The 25,326-nt window shown below is 41.6% G+C and overlaps 5 protein-coding genes across 9 annotated transcripts; 3 read left to right on the forward strand and 2 right to left on the reverse strand.

Moving 5' to 3' along the window:
- Window positions 1–5,594, forward strand: LOC102716127 (sister chromatid cohesion 1 protein 2). 3 transcript variants are annotated; one of them, XM_040523322.1, is made up of 15 exons: window positions 1–137; window positions 1,173–1,596; window positions 1,684–1,727; window positions 1,800–1,846; window positions 2,153–2,217; window positions 2,304–2,432; window positions 2,522–2,659; window positions 2,771–3,012; window positions 3,106–3,289; window positions 3,752–3,888; window positions 3,971–4,380; window positions 4,517–4,553; window positions 4,646–4,670; window positions 4,753–4,885; window positions 5,170–5,594. In XM_040523322.1, exons 1-15 carry the CDS (start codon window positions 11–13, stop codon window positions 5,281–5,283), a joined length of 2,256 nt encoding a protein of 751 aa, XP_040379256.1. In that variant the 5' UTR covers window positions 1–10; the 3' UTR covers window positions 5,284–5,594. The 3 variants fall into 3 exon arrangements, with proteins under 3 accessions (XP_040379256.1, XP_040379254.1, XP_040379255.1); XM_040523320.1 differs by having other exon boundaries at window positions 9–137; window positions 1,684–1,846; XM_040523321.1 differs by having other exon boundaries at window positions 9–137; window positions 1,684–1,846; window positions 2,774–3,012.
- Window positions 5,595–6,241: 647 nt separating this feature from the next.
- Window positions 6,242–8,512, forward strand: LOC102716408 (pentatricopeptide repeat-containing protein At4g38010-like). Its single transcript, XM_006653487.3, has one exon. It carries the CDS (start codon window positions 6,375–6,377, stop codon window positions 8,154–8,156), a length of 1,782 nt encoding a protein of 593 aa, XP_006653550.1. The 5' UTR covers window positions 6,242–6,374; the 3' UTR covers window positions 8,157–8,512.
- Window positions 8,513–8,650: 138 nt separating this feature from the next.
- Window positions 8,651–11,025, reverse strand: LOC102707577 (protein FLOWERING LOCUS T-like). The gene is made up of 4 exons (XM_006652376.3): window positions 10,768–11,025; window positions 10,005–10,066; window positions 9,850–9,890; window positions 8,651–9,245 (listed from the first exon to the last, which is right to left on the reverse strand). Exons 1-4 carry the CDS (start codon window positions 10,957–10,959, stop codon window positions 9,016–9,018), a joined length of 525 nt encoding a protein of 174 aa, XP_006652439.1. The 5' UTR covers window positions 10,960–11,025; the 3' UTR covers window positions 8,651–9,015.
- A 4,112-nt stretch (window positions 11,026–15,137) lies between these two features.
- LOC102716965 (pentatricopeptide repeat-containing protein At1g06710, mitochondrial) lies at window positions 15,138–20,203 on the reverse strand. Of its 2 annotated transcripts, XM_006653488.3 has the most exons (4): window positions 17,252–20,203; window positions 16,362–16,603; window positions 16,055–16,255; window positions 15,138–15,402 (listed from the first exon to the last, which is right to left on the reverse strand). In XM_006653488.3, exons 1-2 carry the CDS (start codon window positions 20,135–20,137, stop codon window positions 16,562–16,564), a joined length of 2,928 nt encoding a protein of 975 aa, XP_006653551.3. In that variant the 5' UTR covers window positions 20,138–20,203; the 3' UTR covers window positions 15,138–15,402; window positions 16,055–16,255; window positions 16,362–16,561. The 2 variants fall into 2 exon arrangements, with proteins under 2 accessions (XP_006653551.3, XP_040379425.1); XM_040523491.1 differs by having other exon boundaries at window positions 15,138–16,255.
- Window positions 20,204–20,296: 93 nt separating this feature from the next.
- Window positions 20,297–22,314, forward strand: LOC102707861 (uncharacterized protein ycf20). 2 transcript variants are annotated; one of them, XM_015836263.1, is made up of 2 exons: window positions 20,297–20,495; window positions 21,443–22,314. In XM_015836263.1, exon 2 carries the CDS (start codon window positions 21,475–21,477, stop codon window positions 21,940–21,942), a length of 468 nt encoding a protein of 155 aa, XP_015691749.1. In that variant the 5' UTR covers window positions 20,297–20,495; window positions 21,443–21,474; the 3' UTR covers window positions 21,943–22,314. The 2 variants fall into 2 exon arrangements, with proteins under 2 accessions (XP_015691749.1, XP_006652440.1); XM_006652377.2 differs by having other exon boundaries at window positions 21,455–22,314.
- Window positions 22,315–25,326: the final 3,012 nt, after the last annotated feature.

Genomic DNA, 25,326 nt, shown 5'->3' on the forward strand with positions numbered 1-25,326 from the left:
GGCGTCGGGGATGTCTTGCTCCAAGGCGCTGCTGTCGAAGAAGGGGGTGCTGGGGCCGGTTTGGGTGGCGGCGGTCAGCGGCGTGGCGGCGCTCAGCCGGGACCAGGTCGTCCGCACCAACATCTTCGCCTGCATTGGTAAGCAATGCGGATGCCACTCCGCCTCCTCGTCCTCGGCTCTATGCAAATATGCTATGCGAGAGAGAGAGAGAGAGAGAGAGAGAGAGAGAGAGAGAGAGAGAGAGAGAGAGAGAGAGAGAGAGAGAGAAAAGTGTCCTTTTTGTGGGTTTATCTCGAATTTGCAGTTTAGGTGGGAGCAGTGGAACAGTGTGGGAGGCGAGGTGGGAGAGGGTTTATGCGGGGCTTTAGGTTGTAAAAACGAAGCAGAACATGTGAGTGGAATCTCGCAGGAAAAAGGGGGAAATTTGAGAGGATTACTTTGCTCTCGATTCGAGTGGCATCGGTTGTCTTATACTGTTGTGGTACTCGTTGCTGCAATCTGATTTTTCATGTGAGTTATAGTGGGTACTGCATACCGAAGAACACTCCCCTTTTTAGGTTTGTGTGGAACGGAGGACAGCATTGCCCACAAATTTGTTGCAGAGCTTCCTTGAGGTGAAAGGAAAAGGTAGCACCTTGGCTGTTATAACATATATGGACCTAGGTATTGGTTTCTGGATGGTGGAGGGCTTTGTAATTTGTAGATGGCTTGGGTTTAGGGTTTTTGTATACTGAGGGTTTTACATATGGTTCTATTAATAAGGCCCAAGCATATACCCGATATTCGGGTGCAAACCAGAAATAGCTTGTAATTGCTACTTACTATTAATAAGGCCCAAGCATATACCCGATATTCGGGTGCCAAACCAGAAATAGCTTGTATCGCAACTTAGTATTGACAGGTGACCAGGTGTTACTTAATAGCATTAAACAGGTCTAGTAATGTTGTAAATATAGTTTGGACTAACCCATAATGGAATTGCAGGTGTCAGTGTGGATCTCAATTAGTCAGAATAACAAGGGAACTTCTATATCCGTAGCATATGAAACAAATTAGAACAGTACATGCGCTTGTGACGTTGATAGGGCTTTCCTTTTCTATATTGATTTATTTTCAGTATTATTTCTGTAGTATGCTTGTAACACTTGCACATTTCCTGTCACTCCTGGCAGATAAGATTTTGCCTGATGATGATGACAGAACCACGTACAGAGTATTGGGACTGCTTCTTCTTGGCATTGCTAGGATTTATTCCAAGAAAGTGGAATACCTCTGCCATGAGTGCAATGAGCTTGTCGGATCATATGGATCAACACATTGCACTGAACTAAGTATCTCAACTCGAGGAGCAACGGATAGAGTTTCAAAGCAAGTGAAGAAACCTGTTCGTCCAAGAAGATTAGCTGTAAGACAAGATGATGCTTACAAGGTAAACGAAACTACGCGAGCTGTGAGAACAACTAGAGCAGAAACAAGAACTACTTCACAAACATCAGCTGAAGTTCGCGAAGCATGCACTACAGATGACCTTCCAGTTTTCACAATACCCAAAAGATTTGAGCTTGACTCCTTCGATTTGGGGATTCCTGAAGATAGGTAACAACTTATGGTCCTATACTATTTTTATTAGCTTGTTGCTTAAAATGTGGTTTCTGAGCTGTTCTTTTTAAACTTCCTTCATAGGGATGATGACGAGGAGGAGAATCATCACCAATTGCCACATCGAGGTAGCAATGCTGTGATTGATGTTACCACTGCTAAGAAACCATTTTGTTTACGCCCTGTATTCTTTTGTATAGATACCCTGTTGGAAGATGAGCCTCATCATACATCCTGTTTGTATGAGGTACACTACTCCCTCCCGTACTGTCCACACCACTTACCAACACATGCATGCATACATGATGAGATTTCTTTGATAACCTCTGGAACGAATTAATGGAAAAACTAGCCAATGGTATGCTGACTAGATAAGTAGCACTTGTCACTTGCCAAGCGTTTTAGGGATTAGTTTTATAAATTGTCCTAATAAGATGGGGTTCCATTTTTTTTCTGTGTTATTTACAAATAATTCCACATAACTGCTACTCCTTTTGTTTCCATATATTATCTATTTGGGAAACTAAAACTTGAGTTTGGTCCAATGGAACAGTCTTATAAGACGGTGACCTGCTCATATGCTGATCTAGACTCTGCTTGCATTATGCCAGTACGCATGTAAGTATAGATTTTACTATCTCAAAGTCTCAATGATACTTAAAAATATTATCTGCACCGATTTTCTAAATGAAACTTCGATGCAGCACTATCCCAACTGAAATTATCAGTGCCATTAGTGAAGTCAACAGTCTTCTATGCTTGAGTAACATTGGTGGTGAACCTGAAAAGGATAACCAGAATGCTGATTCTGCTTGCTTTACACCAGTGAAGGAGTAAGTATTTGAGATGTTGCATTTCTCTCTTCACAGCTTAAGAGTACATGCTTTTCCTCTGGTGCTGATGATATTTTTTTCTTGAACAGTATTCTTCCACCGGAGATGGTGGATACGATGGCAAAAGTAAATGATCCTTCAGATAAAAGCATAAGGGGGAAAAAACCTCAAAGAGAATTGAATAAGGATGACAATGAGGATTCTGCTTGTCACATCCCTTTGCCAGGGTAAGTAAATGTTACCTTTTACCATCCTATGTTATTGTCATAGCTAATAGTTTGCTTTCAACATTTTTGTGAAAAATAGTGCATTGATACTGATCATACTTACTGGCACAGAAGTAAGGAAGCACAGATATCTGAAAACATTGTGGAGAATGCAACTTTCCCGACTCATGATGCAAATTGTCCGACAATTGAAGAGTCAGAAAATGGGTTACTGCAAGTAACTAACACAAACCCATCATGTAATGGTGTTGAGGAACCTGAGTCTCTTGAAACACCAACTTTACGCTGTAAGACAAAGCAAATCAATGAGTTGTCACCTTCCACTCCAGAGCCCATGACAGAGGGTGCAACAGGTTTATTTTTTATTTTTTGGTAAAAATTCTCTTCCTTTTGGGGTCATTATCATACTTAATTTTGTGACGTGTGGGCTTCACTGACTTATTCAGGGCTACCCTACTCTCCTAAATTTATGGTTACCACACCAGCTAAAAAGGAGAAGAGCCGGGTCACTAAAAAACGAAGAAGGGGATTATACAATAAAGATTATATCCCAACAGATAGAGACAAACGGCAGGTTCGAAGAAGAGGAACAAGGGCATTGTTTGATGGAAACATTGTTCTACCAAATAAGTATAGCTTCAGCTTACAAGCTCTTCCATCTGTGCATTACCTATTCCTTCTTGCTCTTGTAGGCATTCTAGAAACTGGTTTGGCTAACTTGTACTCGTCTTATCAGCTTAAGCAGGGATTTAGGTTTCTGTGATGAATCTGAGTTCCCGCTTGTTTTTTTTTTTTTGCAAAGATATTTAAGCCAAGGTAGAGAACCAAGATGCTTGGTTGGCTGGCTATTAGTTTTTTCATGTTGTCCACTGGGATTCAAACCCTGAACACAGGGGTGCTCTCTCATGATGTCCTTTTCCCATATTCACTTTTTTTTTGTTCAGGGGCTTGGGTTATGTGTTGGCTAACTTGGCTGCATTATACTATTTTTAATGTGATCATGTAGTATAAGTTAAATATTGTTTTTTCAATGTGTGGTCCTTCCATATTGTAAATTGCTAATGTTTTGGGATTTTTTCCTCGCTGCTGTAGAACTTTGAGAAAACTAATAGAGGATGCAAGTGATCTAGTGCATCGGAGAAGGAAGGCACCTCACACTTATCTTGATACCTGGAAGGAGGACAAAATTAGTTCTCTGCCAGTTACTTTCATGGATCCATTGATTCTGTGTAAGTTTTCATCCATACTAGATGCAGTTAGTGATGGAGGCCTTCATAATCAACTCAAGAGGGGCCATTTTTATTTTCACAGGTCCCACTTCAGTGTACTTTAAATACACTATTACATCAGATACACCCAAAAGTTCATGCAGTGAGCCAGTTAAATCAAGAAGGCGCCTTTCGTGGGAGCCTTCTGAATCCAACCATATCTGCAGTGATGCTCAAAATGTAGAAGGTGAAAGTATTCCAGATGAACCAAGAAAAAGAAAATTGGATGAACTAACAAACAGTGTTCAGGTGACTGTTGGGTGTTACACTGAAAATGTACAGTATCAAGATGATGATTGTAGATTTAATGAAGATACAGTTAAGGAAAATGATTTCTCAATCAGAGGACATGAATCTCATTCAACAGAACCTCAAGAGAGATTGTATGCACCAAAAAGTAATGATCCACTGCTCAATGAAGCATTGTGTGCTGCTATAGATAATATAGATGAGGTAAACACTGTCTACATTACTCTTTTATAAGATTCTTTTGAAAATATTTGGTTCTGTTGTGCAAAATGCCGTGCAAACAATTCATTATTAATTCCTCTTCTATGCAAATGAATCATTTGGGAATTGCATTTGGCAGGGTATTCATATGGATGAACAACATCCTAGAGATGAAGGTACTCTTTTAACCCTATACTAGTTTTTTGCTTATTCTGTACATTAGATGTTTGTTTTTGTCAAGCTCTACTCACATTGTTATTTTGCCCAGGTTTGCTGCGTTCAACAAGAACAAGGTGACTAATGTCTCCTGCTTTTTTCCATTCTTTTCTTCATGCTGTCGTTAATCTAAAACATTCTGTAAATGCACTTATTTAGGACTGTGGCAAGTTACTTGCATCAACTACTCGTGGACCAGAAATGCCAGCAAGGGAACGACTCTGTATGCCTTAGTCAAGCACTCAAAGGAACGAAAAGAAAAACTTCAGCAAGATTCTTCTACGAAACTCTGGTACATTTTCTGTACTTAATAATTCTTGGATAGTATCTGCGTGAGTTTTTTGTTGCTTTTTCACTGGAAAATGACTGATCTTGAGGATCCCACCTTGATATTACTGACCATTTTCACTCTATGCAAGAACAGTCTTCCTGCAAATTAAATATGCAAGCATTTTGTATGTTCCATTCTGTTTATCAGAACTCAAAAGCTATTTGTATCTTGCGTATTTTCAATTCCTATTGAGACATTTGTTTGGGCCTTATAGCAATTTCTACTGTCTGTTCTCTCTTTTGCAGATTCTGAAGAGTGGTGGTCTAATAAAAGTCAACCAAGAGCAGCCTTATGAGGATATCATGGTCTCAGCGACTCCGCAGCTCGAGGAGGCATTGCGGAGTAGTGATAAGAAATGACTTAACTAACTCAACATGCTCCTTATTAGTTTTCGGAAAAAGGATCTGTGCAGCGTTTCACCTCTTTATATGTTCTGTAGCATGTTTCTGATGGTCAGTCAAATGTATATACTTAGTTTGGCGTTAGATGGTTAGGAAAAGTAGAGATGTTGGTTATTTCGCCTTTTGCCCTTTAGATGGATAGCTTAGTGATGTAAGTTAAATAATAACAGCTCCCCTTTAGATGGATAGCTTAGTAACTTAATGATAACGGCTGTAAATTGCAGTTTCTAGTCAGTTGTTGAATCCATGTTCTTTTCAGAGCTTTTGATCGTGGGTGTTTCGTTCAGTTGTAATCTGTGAGGTTGCTATGATCTTGAAATGAAGCAGCTGGAAACAATTTGTGAAGCCCTATGTTTTGGAAGCAAACCCATGAAGATCTGAAGATGCTGTAGTAAGGTAATCGTTTTGCCCTGGTGGTTCGGAGCCGAGCCGTCAAAGCAGTAGCAGCCCCTTACAGTCCACGGAGTCGACGACATTCCTGGAGCTTCTCATAGTATAATTGATAGCAATTAAAAGGCCTTCTTCCACAAAATTCCGGCAGAGCAGGAAGCAATCTCAATTATCAACCGTACGATCTAATCATAGATGTTTCATAATTCATATATGGCTCTACCTATGTGGTTGTCGACAATTTTTAGAACAAAATCTTTCAAATGTAAAACTCTAGATCAATTACGATGTAATTAAATTGCTATAGCAATTCTGTCGCTTTAGAATTGCTATCGAATCTGGTCCAAAAAATGTTTTTGCTCTTTACAAAATTAGGATAGCTACCATTCAGATTTCAGAGCGATCCATCCAAGACTCGTCTTCTGGTGGAGCGCATGCGACGAAGCGATACTGGGCCGTTGGATCAACCATTAGCGGTTCAGATGGCACGAGAAACGCCTCTCCCTCCCACCTTTTCTTCCTCAGCTCCGTTTCCCTCCCTCACCGGCGTACGCGCCGCCGCGCCGCCGCGCATCACGGTGGTCTCGCCGTGACTGGCTGCTCGGTGCCCGTCTCATCATGAGCTTCGAGCGCAGCTCTGAGATCCCGCTCCCACTCCAATGCCGGGCTCCTCCCTTCGGGGCCTCCTCGCGTCACCGGCACCTCTCCCGGAGCGCTCGCTCCTCGCGGCCCACGCCCTCCTGACCACGTCCGGCCTCGCCGCGGACACCGCGCTCCTCGCGCACTTCGCCAGGCACCTCGCCTCCGCGCGGGGGCGCCAGGGCGACCGCTCCTACTCCGCCTTCCGCGCGCTGCTCCTCCTCCGCCCCCGCTGCGCCCACCCGTTCAACGCTCTCATCTCCCACCTCACCCACGCAGGCGACCCCTCCGCCGCGTTCCGCGCCTTCGCGCTCCTCCTGGCGTCCAGCGCGGGCGCGGGCCCGCGGCACGACGGGTACACGCTCCCCGCGGCGCTCAAGGCGTGCGCGCGGCTGGGTAGACTCCGGGAGGGCAGCCAGGCGCACACGGTCGCGGAGAAAGCCGGCTTCCTGGGGCGCATTCCTGTACAGAACGCGCTGGTCATGTTATATGGTGCCTGCGGCCAGCCTGGCGATGCGAGGAGGGTGTTCGACGAAATGACCGAGCGGGACGTCGTGTCATGGACCGCGCTATTGTCTGTGTTCACCAGGGGAGGTATGTTTGCGGAGGCTCTCGAGGTCCTTCGTGAGATGGACGTTACACCGAACGAGGGGACACTGGCGAGCACACTTGTTGCTTGTGGAAGACTGGGTATGGCACATGCTGGGAAGGCGGTGCATGGATGGTATGTCAAGAGGGAGAAGGAGCTGAGCCCGATTGTTGGTAATGCTCTGTTAGATATGTATGTCAAGTGTGAGAAACTGGATCTTGCAAGGAGGGTATTTGACATGCTTTTGGCGAGGGACATTGTTTCATGGACGGTTATGATTAGTGGTTCGGTGCAGTGCAAGCGCTCTAGTGAGGCATTGGAGTTGTTCAATGCGATGCAGACATCAGGTGTGAAGCCAGACAAGGTTGTTCTTTCCACTGTCCTCTCAGCCTGTGCGAGCTTGGGCGCGCTGGAGTCTGGTAGGTGGGTTCATGAGTACATAGAACGGAAGGGCATTGAGTGGGATGTGCATGTGGGGACTTCAGTTGTTGATATGTACGTGAAGTGTGGATGCTTAGACACTGCTGTTTCCATCTTCCAAAAGATGCCCCTCAAGAATGTTTCTTCCTGGAATGCATTGATCAATGGGTTTGCATTGCATGGCCGTGGCAGGGAGGCTCTTGACTGCTTTGACAGGATGGTTGCGTCAGGTTTGCACCCCAATGAGGTCACTTTTATAACTGTCCTCGGCGCATGTTGCCACTCTGGTTTAGTGCAAAAAGGTCGTCAGTTGTTTGAGTTGATGACAAAGTCATACAAGCTCTCAGTTTGGGAAGAGCATTATGGTTGCATGGTTGATCTTCTAGGGAGAGCTGGGCTCATCCAGGAAGCATATGATGTAATTAAGGCCATGCCTATGAGACCTTCTGTGCTCACATGGGGAGCCCTACTAAGTGCATGCCAAGCTCATGGATGGATAGATTTCTCGCAGCAGATTCTTACTCGTGTCCATGAGTTGGAGCCCTCTGGTAATGGGGTTTATGTCCTTCTCTCCAATGTATATGCAGTGAGTGATAGATGGGCAGATGTGAGGAAGGTGAGAGGGTTCATGAATGAGAAAGGCATGCAGAAGGAACCGGGATCCAGTGTGATTGAGGTGAATGGAAAGACCTGTGAATTCTTAGTTGGACAACAGAACCATCTGTATATGGATGATGTTTGTGCAATGCTTTCTGTGCTAATGAAACAAATATATCTGAATGGTTCTTCATGACCAAACATATTGTGAGATACTTAAAGTTGGTCCTAACGACTAGGTGATTGATTTGGTTGGTTTATTGTGTTCTGCTGAGATCACTTGGTTACTTGTGTTTCATTTGGACGAATGATGATCAATGCTTAAATCTTGGATTGGTTACTATGTTTTCCTTTTCACTATTTGCTGTTCCTACGCTAATGTGAGAATTTGTGGTACTAAAGCTGGGCAGTAAGTGGTCTACAAATAAAGAGTCAGATCAGATATGCCTAACAGTGAATGCCAGCTACTATTACAATGTTAGAGCCTGGGCATGATAAATGGTGAATCTCCAACAAGTCATTGCCATATATTGAGACTGATAAATGGTGAATCTCCAACAAGTCATTGATCTGACTGGCAAATGGACTAATGGAGGAATAGACCTGACACTTATAAGCCATTGCCATATATTGGGACTGCAGTTTCCACTATGCACAATATTGCACCAATAGTTATGTGAAGTTCTCTGGAAGGGTAAAGCTCTTTTTTAAAAGAACATGAGATAATATTAGTTGCATTCTTCTATGATGCACACAATTTGTTGCATAATAGATGCTTTTGAACACGACAGGGACAATATTTGTTGAGTGCAGAATCATTAGGATTTCCTTGCTGAAGAACCATATAAAGTGTTCCCCGAGATGAGATTTGAAGCTAAATTCATTTATAAAGCACCTTATTTAGTGCCTGGATACGTATCAAAGGTAATAATTTTAAATTGAAGATACATTAAAAGGTCCACCATTTACCATCGCTTTGCGATGTGCCTGACCTCATTCATCTTCTCTCATTTAATACATCCTTTTCTTGTAGAGGACTACGAATGTTCCTGATTTTATCTAATGTACCGTCTTCCTCCACATCCATTCTCCCTCTGGCAATTGAAGAACACTGCTGCCACAGGAGGTCCAAGATTATATAGCGCAGAAAAATCTCTTGTATTGAAATTTGGTCTCCATCCTGGTGCATAGATGGTCTGTTGTACAGATTGGCGAAATAGTATAAAGACAAAACGATGTATTCCTGCAGTTGGTTTTGGGTTTTCATAGCTGACAACTTCATTTCCTGTAATAAAAAAATGTTAAAACATGTTAAAGTCGGTTCATATGAGTATTGCTCTCAGCCTTTCAAGCTTAAAGTGATACTTTCTCCTTCCCAAAATAAGTTCATCTTCATAGTTCAATTTTGAACTAGAAAGATGAATTTATTTTGGGATGGAGGAAATATATATGAAGTATGGACATCCATCAGTCAAGTTTAGGTTAAAAAATAATGTAGGGATGGTCAATTTGGGCTCAGTTAAAGTATCAGACAAATTCACATTGTTTTATTTTTAGAGATAGTACAATCAGATCGGAAAAGTGCAGGAAACTTAGTTCAAAGAAATTATTTCCATCGGCTGATGTTGAAGCCAGGATGATTTGCTGTTTATCATCCGTAATCCAGGTACAATATTGACGTACCATTTTTGTTCAGATTTACTTTATATTTAAGTTCTTATAGTTTCTTATTAGTGTTTCTTATATGTAATTACGAATACACTTCCTTGTTTTTTTTATTATTATCTGGTTATCTGGACCAGTACGATGTATATTTGCTTTAGAATCTTAGACGACTTGAAGCCATCAAAACACTAAATTCAGAAAGGAAAAGAATAGGAAGAACCCACCATAGCTGGCATTTGCTGATTCTGGAATGTCTGTCACCAACCTGTTAAATGCATATAACCATAAGAATAGCTTTTGATTTTGCATTTGTTACGTCACACAAGTGGAGAAGTAAAATTGTATTCATCAATTAATTATGAAATGTTTCAGATCTTACCAATGAAGGTATTCTCTTTTTGTTGGGTTGCTTGGACTTGGCGAGTCAGGATCCACCATCACCTAATAGCAAGTTAACATTTTACTCTTATGGATTCTTTTAGTTAAATTAAACATTGTCATACCAAACAGACGATGAAAACTGTGGGTATACGTTCTACGAACTGTGCATCTTGTTTACTTGTGTTCCACTAAGATTATGTACCATTACTTTCTTAACTAACACAACTTGGTTACAATGGTCTACATAATTGATGCTTTCAGAGAAAATTAGCTTTCTATAACACTGTTTTTTTGTTAGTTGAATGGTTGTGCCACTACTAATGTATCTTCATAATTCCAGCAATGGAGAGTTATTTAATGCATCTGATCTAATGATTCAGATTCCTATTCTTCATGGTTGACGTGCATAATTTTGATCCATGCCCAGCATTCAAAGATGCAGGTATATGCGCTGACCTATCAAAAGCAAGCACAATATCTTTGTTTACGCAAAATAAAGAAATAGAGGTGCAAAGGTCTTTTTCAATCCACACAGATGAGCTTGTACAACTTACGGAAAGCTGAGAATCTTTGCTTTCATTTTTCTATGAGATAATACTAAAAACAGTTGAAGTGAATAGACCCACAAAGCACATGCTACACAGTTGAATGGAGCTCGTGTAATAAGCAAAAATGTTTTTTTAATCTTGGGTTAGATGCCAAAAATATGCCTTATGAACTCAATACTGTTCAATGCAGTAACGAGGTAGTGATGGACTTACCAGAGTGTAAAGGTTTCTCATGTCACGCCCAGCAATTTCAATCCTTGGTTCATTTGCTACCTGTGACGGTTTGAGCTCAGACCCATTTGTTAATTCCTTGTTGTTGTATAGGACTTTCAGTGATGCTGATTTGTTAAATGGGTCTAAGATATCCCCAACAACATGTCCTACAACAAGTGGGTCCCTTGACATGGCTAGAGAAGATTGATAATCTTCAGGAGCCAAGCAAGAAGAGGTTGTGCAGTAGAGAAGCTAACTTGGAAATGTGAACTTGGGTGAACTGATGAGTGCAGGTATGTGCCCTATATATACCCGCAATCTAGGTGCTGAAGGTATTCATGATATCAGGAGTTGCTAGCTCCAGAAGACTTGGAATCTTAACTTTAAAGTGTAGGCAGGTGTACAGTATTATATTGGTTGCTATCACTGGAAATATTGTGGTTTGTCCACTCTCGTAGCCTACATAAAAATAAGGAGTGTTGATTGCTATTCCACATCGATGAATAAAATCTGCTGACCACTCTCACTTATTCCCTATATCTGCTACCCTAGACATGATACGCTCCTGCTGAAAAGCAGATTGCCTTTGGACTTGTCTTTTAGATTGACACCTCACGTTTTTCATTCCCAACAAGAACTTTCCGTAACTCTTCCTCAGTAAGAGTTGTAAGAAAATGGGATAAGAGCATGGATAATAATATAGCCAATAAGCTGGCTATAAGACTCCTTGTAGTCTTCTTATAGCCCACTCATATAATGGTTAGCTCTTTATCTTTAATGCAGGACTCACATGTCTGTCTCACATGCTATCTTGGTTCTTGTGTCTGAGTTGGCTATAAGCTTATAGCCAGCTTTTTCTCTCTCTCCTCCCTTCTCTCTTCCATATCAGCATTTAGTTGGCTTATAGCCTGCTATTATACTTGTTCTAAGTAAGCATCAGCGCCCTTGTAGGCCAATACTTGCCAAGGTTCTATATTTCTATCACCTTACTATAGACAACTACAAGTTAGGGCATACATACTATTTGACTGCATTGCAGTGAGGGCCATTTCTTAATATAAATTACGAATGTGGTTTCTTGAGCATGATTGGTTGGGAATATTGGACTGCAACGATAAAAAGTGCTATATTATTTTCTTGACACTTGTTCATTGTCTTCTTCCAAAACAATAATTTCTGTCTCCCTTTATAGTTATTTTATCAAGTAGATGCTTGATAAGAAAATTAGTGGTACAGCTGTGTGGTTTTATTTCAATGTATGCCGACATCTAGAATTCAGAATCAAGTTTTTGTCATTCAAAGATTATAAACCAGGGTGGTTGCTTAGATAATGATGACAAGATGGCAGATTAGCTTTATTTGATTTTCAACATTCTGTTATTCACTGCTCTGCAAGTATGTCTATATAAAGTTCTAAATATATTAGTCCTATTCTTTATCTATCAAGCAAGATTTAGCTTGAAGGACTAAAATAACCTTCTTTTGAAACAGCATTTGCATGTTTTAAACTGTCACAATGTCTGCTCTAGTTGTGACAAAATTTGGAAATCAACTTTTCCTTTTATCTGCATAATAGATGGTGCACTCAATTATAAATCAATCTGCCATTTTTGGTCCAGAAATTTTACCCTTCCCTATGTCTCACCCCATCTTTTGTGCTATGCACTCCTATAAATTAAAGCATAGCTATCTAAGACAGCAGCAGTCCTGGCCACATTCCAAGGGATGTAGACCTAGAATCATTTTATGAGTTGCTTAAGTTTCATATTGCCAAACTGAATATCTATACTCACTTGTGCAGCTGTTCTCAAGATTCAAACTTCCACATGAAACTCTGAGATTCAAATGCTCCTGATTGTGACATACAGCAGCATGTTCTCTGTACATTTGTATTTTTCCAGTTTTCCTGATCGAATATGATCTCTGACAAATAGGTCAGAATGCAGTTTCTAACGAATACTCCCAGGGGAGTGCATTTGCCTTTTGAAATGTCTGCCGCTCTATCCTCCTTACTTTCTGACAGAATATGGTTTGTGTTATACAATGTCCTAATCTTCTTATCATAACAGGAATATGCCAGCAGAGCTGATGGACTCTATATAAAGTGGACACAGAAAGCGGAGATAGATAAGGCAAGGCCTACTACATTTATTCTTGACCAACAGGGGCCCGTGGAATCCCATTTTATTCCTGTAAGTCGCACCATAGATTTTATGTCAATCACGCCCCTTTCTGATAGTATGTTCTCACCTTCAGAACGTAGGCCTTGAGCTGCACCGAGGATGCCACTGTGGTTTCTCAGGCCTTCTTCTGGCACTTGTTTCAGAAACTGGAGAGCAGAGCTCACCCTCTCGTCTTATGAACCAAAACTCCGGGAAGGTAATTCCGACAAACTGCTAATGCTAATTACCAGGTTTCTCTCGATGGATTTCATATGTGGTCATGGCACTTTAGGGAGGCTGGTGGAGCAGGAAGGGCAAAGAGCTCAGTTACGTGGATGAAGCGAACGTCAGGTTGGAGGAATTCATGCCCGAACTGTCGCTGGCATGATAATCTTGACTGGAGAACAAGGCAGAGAACAATGCACCATCCCCCTTCACGTGGGCGCATCCCATTCGTCGCGTGATCGACAGGACTTGCAGAGGGCAGTGGTCCTCTCCGGGTCGCCGGCGCCGGATTCTTGAAATGGACAGGCTTTCTCTGAAGGCTACAAAAATTTCCAGGGAACATTCGTGAGACAAAAAAAAAAAAAAATCTGCCGGAAATGGCAACATGATTGTGCTGCTGCTCTCGATCGCTGTCACCATCATCCAGTTGTTGAGGCCAAATGTACTGCAAACCTCCTTCTGTCATATTGGTCCTTTGGGTCAGAAAGCAACACCACCAACGTTGGTCTTTTAGATCAGAAAGCAACGGAAAGACTGCCCTTCGGATCAGAAAGCAACATCTGGTGCGTGTTTTCAGAATTCAGATCAAATGTATGCATCGAGGAGTCTTGCTTCATGAGTATTTCTTCTCCAGCACTGTGCAGTTGGCTTGTATGCTGGTATGGCGTGAGAGGTTGGTACATTCGATGGATATCAGGCCAAGGCTACCGTGTGTATATATCTGATGATGACTAGCATCAGTTAGCCCAGGTAAGCTACGCATACGGCATATCGCATGTTATAGTCTCATGTCCTCATCTAATGTATCATGATCACATCCAATCCAATTTTTCATCAAGTTATATCCTAATTCTCGTCAACTCCGTCTCCGTCGATGTAGAATTGCAGATGGATATATATGAAGCAAGTTGGAACCAACCGGCCGAAATTTTAAAGACCAGCAGGCGCACACGGCGATCTGTTTACCTTTTGTTATTCTGCAACGCGTTCGTATTGCGGCTGACACTTTAAGGTGATGTATCTGGATCAGTGATCACATCAAGAAAACAGTTGCGAAGTCAAAAGAGAGGAGCAGCTTTGCTTGGGAAGAATTTATGCCTCGTCGAATAAGACAGGAGTTTGTAGGATGCAGAATCTATGCCTCTGGAAGAATTCGATGGGTAAAAAATAGGTAATGTCTGTAGATGAAATGCTGCCATATTTTTCACAATACTGGACATCAACGGGGAAACTGAATAACTAAATCCTGCAACATGCGTGCAATGTTTATTTGAAACTTCTGAATATCCTGAAAATACGATTCAACCATGTAAAAAATATCGATTTTTACGGATTATGGATGCCCATTTTTTCTTACGGAATTTTCTTATCAACAGCTCCGGCATTTTTATGTATCGAGGATAACGTACAGGTTCAGAAATGATGACGTTCTCTGTAGGTATCTAATGGATAGGAAATCTTACATTGTCAACTAAGCCTTTATTTTTCTCGCTGTCGACTCAGCATATTTCCCAGCAACGTGCTGGAGACTCATCATCAGCAAAGAATAGTTGACATTCATCAGCTAGAGATTTCATGTGTTTGACAAAAGTTGAGTTTGAGTTGCAGCAAAACAAAATAGTACACTGCCCCCCAAATAGCAAGACTTAAAATTGCGTGTCCGAAAGTATAGCCTTCCTGGAGTAATGTTCGATAAAAATATTTGATGAACTAATCTTGAAACACTACGCACAACACCGCCCATAGCTCAGTACGTCTGCATCATGATCGGCCCAAAGATCTTGTGCGAACATGATAATGTTCATGAACCACACATAGTGCTTTGGGAGCTCACAAGTTGATCAATAAATATTTTTATGAATCTGTGATGCAACAGGCGCTTGGTATAATCCATTAATTTCCTCAAAATTATCTACTAGTAGTACATAACAGTTATTAGACTGCATTTATGCCAGCACCAAGAAAGCATATCCTAATAACGCAGAGTTTTTTTTTTCTAACTTGTCATTTTCATTCAATGGTATGAATTCACTCTCTTTCGGATCTACAAAGATATGTTCATTGGAAATTATACAACAATCCAGGTAAAAAAAAATACAGCAATTATTTAACAGTAATGTACATTTAGCAGTAAATATATTCAGAAAATTTTCTTCAACTCTAATGATTTCCAAGTTTACCAAAAAGGACGCGTCCTGACTATTCCTTGCAACGGTGAGTCACATATGCTTTAGTTCCACCGTCTCAACTGCAAATTCAAAGCAAAAAAGATCAGAATTCTGCACAGATGCAAGGTTTTCAGAAAACCTTCACATTCTCATGTTTTGTCCCGTACGAGATAATAAATGCACAATCGCATGAAAGGAAACATGAACCACAATACTTGATTGATCCAATATCCAATAACGGCCATGCAGAGCTTTCTAATAACAAGGTAACCGTCCAATACAGCAAACTGTTGTATATGCTAGTCTTGCAGACACTGCAGCTGCAGGTAGATCTTAGAGATGGAAAGAATATGGTTGTATGCCAAAACTAATTATACTTTAGAAACAGGTTGCAGTAAAAAATGTGGTGCTTGATTTCCGAAAATCAGTAGGAGGCCACAAACTAATGTTAAGAATGGTATATAGTCTGGAGACCTTATGACAATGCTCCCTACTGTGAAGCCTGCTGGATCAAATACGCAAGCTACCAGCATAGCGTGGCATGGAAAGACAGCTGATGAACAATCAAGTTCTTAGCACAACTGAACAGGACCGAAGTCTGAAACATGCTGATATCAATAAGGACAAATGGATCACTACAATATAATTTCAATGGATATTATCAGTTCAAATATCATTTGAATAATCATTAAAAATGAAAGGAACATAAGGCTGATAGTATATCTTCATTACTCTATCATTGGAGAAGAAATTGAAGGAAGTAGAAGGCTATATCATTAATTTGATGAATAAAGGATTATGAAGCTTCAAAAATTATCTTCACACAGTATGCCTTTTGTATAACCATTGTTGTCTTATATACAAAGATTGGTCTTGATAACCATAGAGACATTTCTTTGTGGCTTTGCCCATCCGAAGATAATTGGCTGTTCCCTAAATGAAATAAAAGGAAAAAATATGGGTCAGAAATTACAAGGGCAAAGGTGTTAATCAACCTAATAAATTGTCTGCCTTTATTTACAAAATGAAGTTTACGTACATCATACAGATTTTCGTACAGGTCTTCTTTGGTCCAATGTTATTCCATGGACTCAGCTCTTTTTCTCAAGTTGTCATGAATTGCACTTCAGTTATCTGGGTCACATCTTACAGCAGTCTTGAGATGCATGAGCATGACTCCTTAGGTGCAAATGTTATCATTAATTTGTATGATTTATGATGCAGCAAGACAACACAGCTCTAGCCTCCATGAAACGATTTGTTGCCCTGCCAATTCACACCCTGGTCCAATATCCAATATTAAGTAGTGGTACAACACAAATCACCCAAAGTAAAAAAACTAAAGAAGAAACATATCATAGAATAGAGCACAAAATGAGAAACATCATATTAACAGTAAAATGGTGGAAGCCATTTACAGATAATACTGTACTGACACTCTTATGTAAGGATTTAAGATTCAGAGTGGTGAACCAAACTTGAAGAGTGTAATTGTGTACATATGTTGCACCAAACCCTTACCCAAACAACTACAATATAAAGAAAGATATTTAAGCAGACCACTATTACTGAATCAAGTTCAATTCTCTATTATAAGAAATAACAACAATAATGTGAAATGGTATTTCAGGCTACAGCTGCTCGATAAATGGTTGATAGCTTACAGGCATATTTCATAGATAATACTCTAATTTAATAGATAATTATACTTGAAGTAATGAATGGAACTTATTCCCCAGAACCAAAGTTGCTATAAGTATTTCCACATTACAACTGTCTTGAGATTACTCTGTGAAAGAACTAAATGAATCCCCTAAGTCAATATGTGATCCAAAATTCTTGTCATAAGCCCATAATCAACAACAATAGCAGCAAGGGTAAATAGAATTATAGAAATATTTGAGTGGTATATGCAATTAGTAGACTAACCTCATGACATATGGCATAGCACAACTGGAGGGCTTCGTTCCACTTTTTTACTTCAATTAATCCCTTTATGAGGCAAACAAAGACACTTAACTCAGGTACAAGGCCTCGCTTTGTCATTTCACTATACAATCGAAATGCTTCTTCAACTTGAGATGCTAAACAGAGTGCCTGGATCAATGAGGCATACATGGCATTATCAATTTTTACGGGTGACGGAACTTCCATCATCTCTTTGTGCAACTCCATAGCTATCTCCAGTCTGCCAGCCTTGGAGAAACAATCAACCAGCATCCCATAAACAGGAGCAATCGGCACTGTGGCATATGATCCCATCTCCTCCAAAATACCAAGAGAAGCGATAAAGCTCTTGCTGAAACCTTGAATTGCACATCGGTATCCTTGTAGGTACTTTGGCCAGTAAGTCTGCTTCATTTCACCAAGCAGTAAACGAGCCTTATCCAAAAGACCAGCAGCACACAAGTGGTTTATCAGAACTCTGTACGTAACATAATTGGGAGAACACCCTTTTCTGCTCATTTGTGTAAAAAGGTCAAGACTCAGATCAATCTTACCAGCTTTCCCCAATCCATCTATAAGAGCAGTGTAAGTTACAACATTTGGACTGCATCCTTTCTCTTCCATCAATGACAGAAGCTTTAGGGCTTTGTCATTTTCACCTATTCTACAAAGACCATCGATCATAGCTGTGTAAGTAACAACATTAGGAGAACAAGAATCCTTTAACATCTGGGAGAGAACTTTCATCGCAAGATCAAGTCTTCCATCCTTGAACATCCTGTCAATCAAAGAGGTGTATGTATGTACACTAGGAAGGTACCCACACTTTGTCATCTGCAGAAATACCTCCTGAGCGCTGTCAATTTTTCCAGCTTTGCAAAAGCCATCAATAAGAGCATCATACACAATGTGATTGGGCTCGCAACCAGAAGATAACATAGCATCTAATAATTCATGAGCATGGGTCACTTTGTGAGCTTTGCACAAGCCATCTACTAGTGCACCATAGGTGACAACATTTGGAGTAATTGAGTCTCTGTTCTCACATGGAAAGTAAAAATCAGATTCTGCGCTATCAGAAGTTCCAATTAATTTGGCATAAACATCAAAAGCCTTTCTGATGTTGCCTGCTTTGCAGAAGCCATCTACCAATGCACCATAAGTAACATCATTTGGACGACAACCAGCATCAACCATTCGGTGAAATATATCATTAGCCTGAGGTACCTGCTTAGCTTTTAGGTAAGCATGAATAAGTGCAGTATATGTCACCACGGTTGGGGAGCAACCCACACTCCTCATCTCCTCAAACCAACACTGGGCTTGTTCAATGAGTCCAGCTTTACAAAAGCTGTCGATCAAAATTGTGTATGTATACACATCAGGAGTTACACCAACCATCTTCATCTCTTGGAACAGAAGGAAAGCTTTCTCTACCTTAGTAGCATGGCAGAGAAAAGTGATCACCTTAGAGTATGTACTTGTATCAGGGACAAAACCTTTCCTCATCATCTCCTTTATAAGCTGAAATGCCTTGTCAAACTTCCTGACACCACAAAGGCATCGAGCAAAATTGGCAACATTAACCTTATTAAGAATACAATTAGCAGCCAGCATCTCTCCATAAATTTTCTCAGCTAAATCCAGCAAATCAGGTTTCGGTAATTTCTCCTGACCACAAATACTTCCAATAAAAATATTGTATACAACATAACCAGGAGGGCAACCACAGGTAGTCATCCTCTTCAAAAGTTTATATGCATATGCATAATCCTTAGCATTGCAATACCAATGCACAAGGGAAGTAAACAAGGATGGATTTGGATTGCAGCCCTCGGTCATCATCATGTTAATGATCCTCTTGCACCAGCCAAGCTCCTTCTTTTTCAAAAATCCTGAGAGCAACGTCCTATACGTGACCACATTTGGAATACATGAGTTGCATCGCATCCTATGGAGGAATGACATGGCCTCGTCAAAATATGATGCCTCCATCAGCCCGCTGATCATATGCGTGCATAACACTGTGTCAAGCTTGAAATCCTCCTTCTCTATCATGTCTAGTGCATCCATCCACCGCCCCTCTTTGCAAAGTGCATGCGCAAAGCACCCTACGGTGAACCGGTCCATGAAGAACCCTGATTCAGACATCTCCTTCTGAACCCGGAACCCCAGGTCAACCTGTCCCACGCTCGAAAGCACCTGGATCAGAGCATTGTATGTCACTTTTGATGGCCTGTACCCAAAGTCCTTCAGCCTCCCAAGCTCCTCCAGAGCCTCGCCCCACATCCCTCGGCGGCAGCATTGCCGCACTAGCACATTGAGCAATCTGCCGAGCACCTCGCGGTCCTCTTCCCCAATCTCCCTCAGCAGCCTCTCGGCGGCCCTGGCGCGGCCGTCAAAGCCCAGTACACTGGCCAGAGCGTCGTAGCAGGCGCCGGTGTGGCTGTACCCGACCTGCCGCTCGGCCCAGAGGAAGAACCTCGCGCAGAGCTCCGGGGCGCGCACCGCCCCGAGAACCGCCACCACGACGGAGTCCGTCAGGAACTCGCGGTACCGCCGGAGCACCCGCTCCGCCCTGCCGTCGAAGTCGGCGCCGAAGGCTCGGATCGCCTTGGAGATCAGCACGGCCTCCGGGGGCGGGAGGGCGGCGACGGGGATGGCAGGGGCGGGCTCCTGGAGAAACGCGAAGTCTCCGGGGCCGAGGCGGGGCTGGGGTGGCTGCGGCGGGGCGGGTGGCTCGACGAGGCCGAGCAGGTGGTGGTCGTCGGAGGAGGAGGAGCCGGCGGCGGCGTGGGAGGACGAGGAGCAGGCGCGGCGCAGGGAGGCGCGTAGTGCTTCTACCGCCGCCGCGCGGCGGCCGATCATGGAGCGGCGTCGTGGGCAGCGGTGGCGGTGGCGGTGGCGGGGAGGCCTGGAGCTCCGTCCATGGAGGTTTTGGGGAGGCGATTAAACCCTAGCGAGGGAGGGGTACTCCCGTAAATAGCTCCACATGCTGTCGGTGGAGCCCAGTGTCAGTGACTCAGAAGGAGAAGAGTGGCAACTGCGCCACACCTCCCTCATCTCTCCTCGGTCTCGCACCGTCCCCCTCGCCGGCTCGTCGCGGCGGCAGGCGGAGGCGGCTCAGCCCTCGCGCCCTGGCTTCTTCCATCGACGGCCGCCGGCAAGCTCCACGGCGCCAGCTTCCCCAGCCGGCCAGCCAGCCCTTTATCAAGACTGCAAGGAGGTGGGAATTCTGTAATGGATCCTTTCTCAATTTCACCGATCTGTGTGCCCCATTTTCGGTTGATGTGAACTGAATTGGTCATTGAAGCAATCATAGAGTTCGAAATTTGAAAAAAAAATGAGGAGAAAAAAAAGAAGACGACGGTAGATTTAGATTCTTTTGACCGATAAATTCTTAATGTAATTTTTTTGCGGTTCATACGAAACAATTTTTTGAACTCCGAACACCTGGCTGCAAAATCCTGCATCCGCCACCGCTCGCAGGTCGCTTGCTCTGTTGAATTTGAAGAACTTTTAAGTCTGTCAGAGACAATTGCTCCAATGGTACTTCTGTGTGGTGCGTACGGACTGAAGTAGTTAAGTGTTTACAAATTATCTGTGTTAAGCATGTTCCCTGTGCTATGGGAGGTGCCACATCCTAGGGAAGTTGTAAGTGCCTAGTAGTTTGCATATCTGTAAACGGTGATGGTGTGCTCTGCTGCAGGTTTGAGCCAAAGTTACTGCATGAATGCTTTAGGGTTGAGGTTGAGATACAGATAACCTTGAAAAGCTAGGACTTGGTGACATTTTAAGTAAGTCGTGAACTCGTGAACCACAATACTATATAGTGTATAATGCCATTGGCGAACAATAAACTATTCCCATGGTTGGATGCTTGATGGCCATGTGATGGCAAAGTGTTTCCACTATATGGAACTTGGAATGGTGGGCAGGCTAGTGCATCCCTTCAGCTTGGCTTTGAGGCATATTGTAGAATTACCATTTATGGAATTATCATTATTTTCGTCATCTGTTCCTTATGATAATGTTTAGTGTATCTGTTAGTTGTTGTGTTCACTATTTCTACTATTTTGTTTCTTTCTTGACTTATCTACTTTTGTCGGCGAACTTTTCCTCTCACACAACAACAAAATCCCTAACTGTGTATCTTTTTTTTTTTATTGAAAGTTTTATTTTCAGGCAGTGATAGGCACTTTTCAATGGCATGTGCTTCAAAAACCATTCCAATTGGTTTTGCCAACTGTGGTATTTATGGAGAGACAAGGCTACTCTCACCAAGCTACAAAAACTACCCAAGGAGATTCTCTTATAAATTTCTCAAAGTTCGTGCAGTACAGGGAAATGATGGCCGTCGAAGGTTAGTTGACATAATCCGAATCATCCCTGAACTCTCAAGAAACTATTTCAGAAGCCGGTCAAGGAGAGCTCTTTTTGGTGGTATATCACTTCTGGGTGGCTTTTATGTGGCGCAAACAATATCTCTTTCTTTTGGAGCATTGGGTGTGAACGATGTTATAGCAGCAGTTGTGTGTGTCCTGCTGACTGAATATGTAACTAAGTTTTACTACAGCCGGCCTAAGGTTACCTTCCCATTTGCTCTCCTCAACAACTTCAAGATGGGTTTCACATATGGCCTGTTTATTGATGCCTTCAAGCTTGCTAGCTGAACTGAAATTCTACCTACTGGTGCTTTACATGGTCTTGAATCTTGAGAAATGGCAATATGGTGAAGAAATAGCATGCCCTTATGATTTGATTATTGGGACGAGGGATCTATAGTTCTGTGGTTTTACTCCTGAGCTTTGTTCTCTTATGAGAAGGTAGGCTTGTTGCCGGTATAGTTTTCGAGTTGGTGGATAGTTTTTCATGGATTGGCCCACTTGTGCTATCCTGTAGTGTGATGATGCTACATATTTCTTTTGAGATTTCTGATTACATGTGATTGAAATCCGGTGTGTACATATGCACATTTCAAGCTATCTAATACTGATCATCTCATGAAAAGCTATGTAATTTCTAGTGGAACTTTATTCAGATTAGTTCATTTTACTGGAAAGCCTGTACCCTGCTAATTTCCTGCAACTGGAACAATGTCAGGCTGTTTTACACCTGAATGCACCAAGCTGTTACACCATCTGTCCTTGATTACCCATATGCATATTTCATTGTATATCAAAGATGCATATAATATATTAGCATTTTCTGTGCTCTGTTAAAACCTGCTGTGCGACGAGCTGATCCCATTATTAGCAACTAGAAGTACAACATGCTTCTTCTTTTGAAATTCTGCAACATATGGCGTAGTAATAGTACGAAACTTGGGTCAAGTGTGATGCCTGAATCCACAAAGATATGGCCAGAAGAATAATCTGTTGTACAGATGTGGACGCCAGAAACCAAGCATTTCTCTTCAACTCTTGTTACCCTGACCTGATCCAAACTTTGTCAAACTCATGTCATGAGTTTATCCTGTTGATGTGGCTCATCAAACTTCCATACTTACTGGTATTTTCGTTTGACGCACATGGTCTATCGTAATCGCTCAGTGTGGCACCTGATATTTTAATACTCCTGGATAACTGCCGGGTGATTGTATTGCACTGTATTCTCAAAGTAATAATGTAATATCTTCAGCTATATGCATCAAAGTACCAATGGCCATATACAGATTATCTTCTGTACGTCTTCATAATACAGGCTATCTTTTGCCTTCATAAAACATTACCGCTGGTACGTGTGGTTGCCAACACTGTCCTGATGTTTATGCTGTTCTGTGATTTCTTCGCAGGGTAAAAATCTCTATGATTCGTCTTACAGACTTGATACTGTAAAGCTCAAAGCGTGTGCCCTCCGGTGATGATGTTGCTTTCCCGTATCTGTGCTGTGAACTGTATGTCTGTATCGTTAATACAAGCCTGTATCTTTGCTATTTGCCCTCTTATTAATCTTCCTGAATGCCTTTTGTTTTCGGAGAGAGAGAGAGAGAGAGAGTTTGTAGCTATATTGCTCGTACTTAAAAACTCAATTGCATAGCTCTTTTTGCTGTTTTGTGAGAGCTCGTGGAGTCTGCCAAATGATGGCCCAGCAAAGCTAGGCTAGCTGATGGAACTCTCAAGCCCATCCAAATATGGATTGCAAAGGATATTCATGGTCTAGCTAGGCCCATTTTTATGTTTGATCCCTGCCTATTTGACCCAAATCACTGGTTTCCCCTGGTGAGCACAGCACAGCTCAGCTGCTTGCAAATTTGCACAGGTTAGGAATGTCAAGAGCATACTAGAGAAGGCGTCGTTGGGGTTTAAAGAAGTTATCGAGTTATCTCGTATTTGAATATAAACCGATAGAGCTAATATTCTCGTCAAGAAAACCAACGCGGGGTTTAGCCTAATCAAACCTTGGTCTCAGTTGGGAGCAGAAACCGATTTAGATTATTTATCTTTTCAGTCTCTGGATATCATAATTGTTTTACAACCCTGATCATTAGCAGTAGTATAGTAAATTTTAATACTGATAATAGAATTCATATATCAACGAGTAAGATCACCCTTACTAGTGATAATACATTAATTAATACTGGTATCTTAACAATAAAGAGTAGGGGCCACTGTATGATAGCCAGTGACGAGTTTAGTAGCTAAGGATATGTTTGTTTTGCTGTATAACTTCTGGCCTAGCTCATATCGAGTTTAGCCAAATGATCCTGTTCTGTACCAGTATTGCTGTTGTATTTCAACCGCTTATACTTGTGCTTATAAGTTAAAATTTGAATTTTTAACTTTAAATTTAAAGTTGATTTGGGTTTTTTTTACGAAGTTTATTTTTTAGCCTTGTTTGTTAGATTTATAATAATATGTATATAAATGTATTATTCACAAATTATTTTTGTTTGTCAACATGTCATTTGTTTTTTTAAAGAAAAAACAAAGAATCACCCCTTTGACTCTTTGTATTTGGTTGGGTCGACTACTTCTATAAATTGTAGGATTGCACGTATCTAAGCTAGTCTAAGTTTTTGAAGCTAGTAACTATTTTGGCTCACATTGGTAAGCCTCGTGATAAACAAATCCTGACTTAAGTATGTACCAGGCAAGACCATGCGTTGCCTTTTTTTTTTTTTGCATGGTGAGGGACGAACCATAGCCCTTAATTACACACATGATGATATTACACGCGCCAAGTCATGCGGATGTTACACACACGATACGAAATACACAAACTAGCTATACGTAGTTAAGAGTGTGAAAGGAACGCCCGAATTTTTCCCCTTGTTTCTCAAAAGAGACGATTTTATGCGGTCATCGCACCAACTTGACGTTGATTTGAGCTAGGTCAGTCCTCGTTTGGAATCGGGTACGCATCACAGTCAGATCACATCATAAAAAAAAATGACATTAACAGCCTATGTGTATGGGCAGAATCTAGGCGGAGGGCGAAGGATGCGTATGGCCCCTCCAAACCCTAACGGTGAATTGAGAGCCATTTTGGATACTCCAAACTTATTTTAGTACCTGTCTCATCAAATATTAAGAGACTAATTAGAAGTATTAAATATAGGTTATTAATAAAACTCACCCCATACTCTTGGACTATTTCACGAGACGAATCTATTGAGTCTAATTAGTCCATGATTGCAAATGTGATGCTACAGTAAATATTTGCTAATCGTGGATTAATTAAGCTTAAACATTTTGTCTAATGAAATATTCTTTATTTATGCAATTAGTTTTATATCAGTTTATTATTAATACTCCTAATTAACGTCCAAACATCCGATGTGACAAAGAACTTAATAAAAGTCTCTGGATTCAAACAGCCCGAGCCATTCGTCGCCTGTTGATGAGCTCATCTAATTGCGAGAAATCTTTCCAAAAGCATGAAACAGACGAAGCTAACCATCTTTAAGAGTACTGCTCTTTCAGAGTTAATTTCAGTTCTAGCAAACAATTATTTTCCGAGACAAATCTAAACACCCCGTTATACAGATTCATCTCGGAGATGGATTGTTTTGGTATACCGGGAGGAGCAATCCAAATCTCCATGCGCTGCGGGTA

Source organism: Oryza brachyantha, chromosome 4 (genome assembly GCF_000231095.2).
Source record: "Oryza brachyantha chromosome 4, ObraRS2, whole genome shotgun sequence".
NCBI lineage: Eukaryota > Viridiplantae > Streptophyta > Magnoliopsida > Poales > Poaceae > Oryza > Oryza brachyantha.

Coding starts and splice junctions, on each gene's coding strand:
- LOC102716127 (XM_040523320.1), top strand. CDS start 11: ATGTCTTGCTCCAAGGCGCTGCTGTCGAAGAAGGGGGTGCTGGGGCCG. Junction 2,218..2,303: donor TGCATTATGCCAGTACGCAT/GTAAGTATAGAT, acceptor ACTTCGATGCAG/CACTATCCCAACTGAAATTA. Junction 3,013..3,105: donor CATGACAGAGGGTGCAACAG/GTTTATTTTTTA, acceptor TGACTTATTCAG/GGCTACCCTACTCTCCTAAA.
- LOC102707861 (XM_015836263.1), top strand. CDS start 21,475: ATGGCATGTGCTTCAAAAACCATTCCAATTGGTTTTGCCAACTGTGGT.
- LOC102707577 (XM_006652376.3), bottom strand. CDS start 10,959: ATGTCAAGGGACCCACTTGTTGTAGGACATGTTGTTGGGGATATCTTA. Junction 10,067..10,767: donor TGAGAAACCTTTACACTCTG/GTAAGTCCATCA, acceptor ACTTGCTATTAG/GTGATGGTGGATCCTGACTC. Junction 9,246..9,849: donor ATCAGCAAATGCCAGCTATG/GTGGGTTCTTCC, acceptor TTTTTATTACAG/GAAATGAAGTTGTCAGCTAT.
- LOC102716965 (XM_006653488.3), bottom strand. CDS start 20,137: ATGATCGGCCGCCGCGCGGCGGCGGTAGAAGCACTACGCGCCTCCCTG. Junction 16,604..17,251: donor GCTATGCCATATGTCATGAG/GTTAGTCTACTA, acceptor ATATTGGACCAG/GGTGTGAATTGGCAGGGCAA.
- LOC102716408 (XM_006653487.3), top strand. CDS start 6,375: ATGCCGGGCTCCTCCCTTCGGGGCCTCCTCGCGTCACCGGCACCTCTC.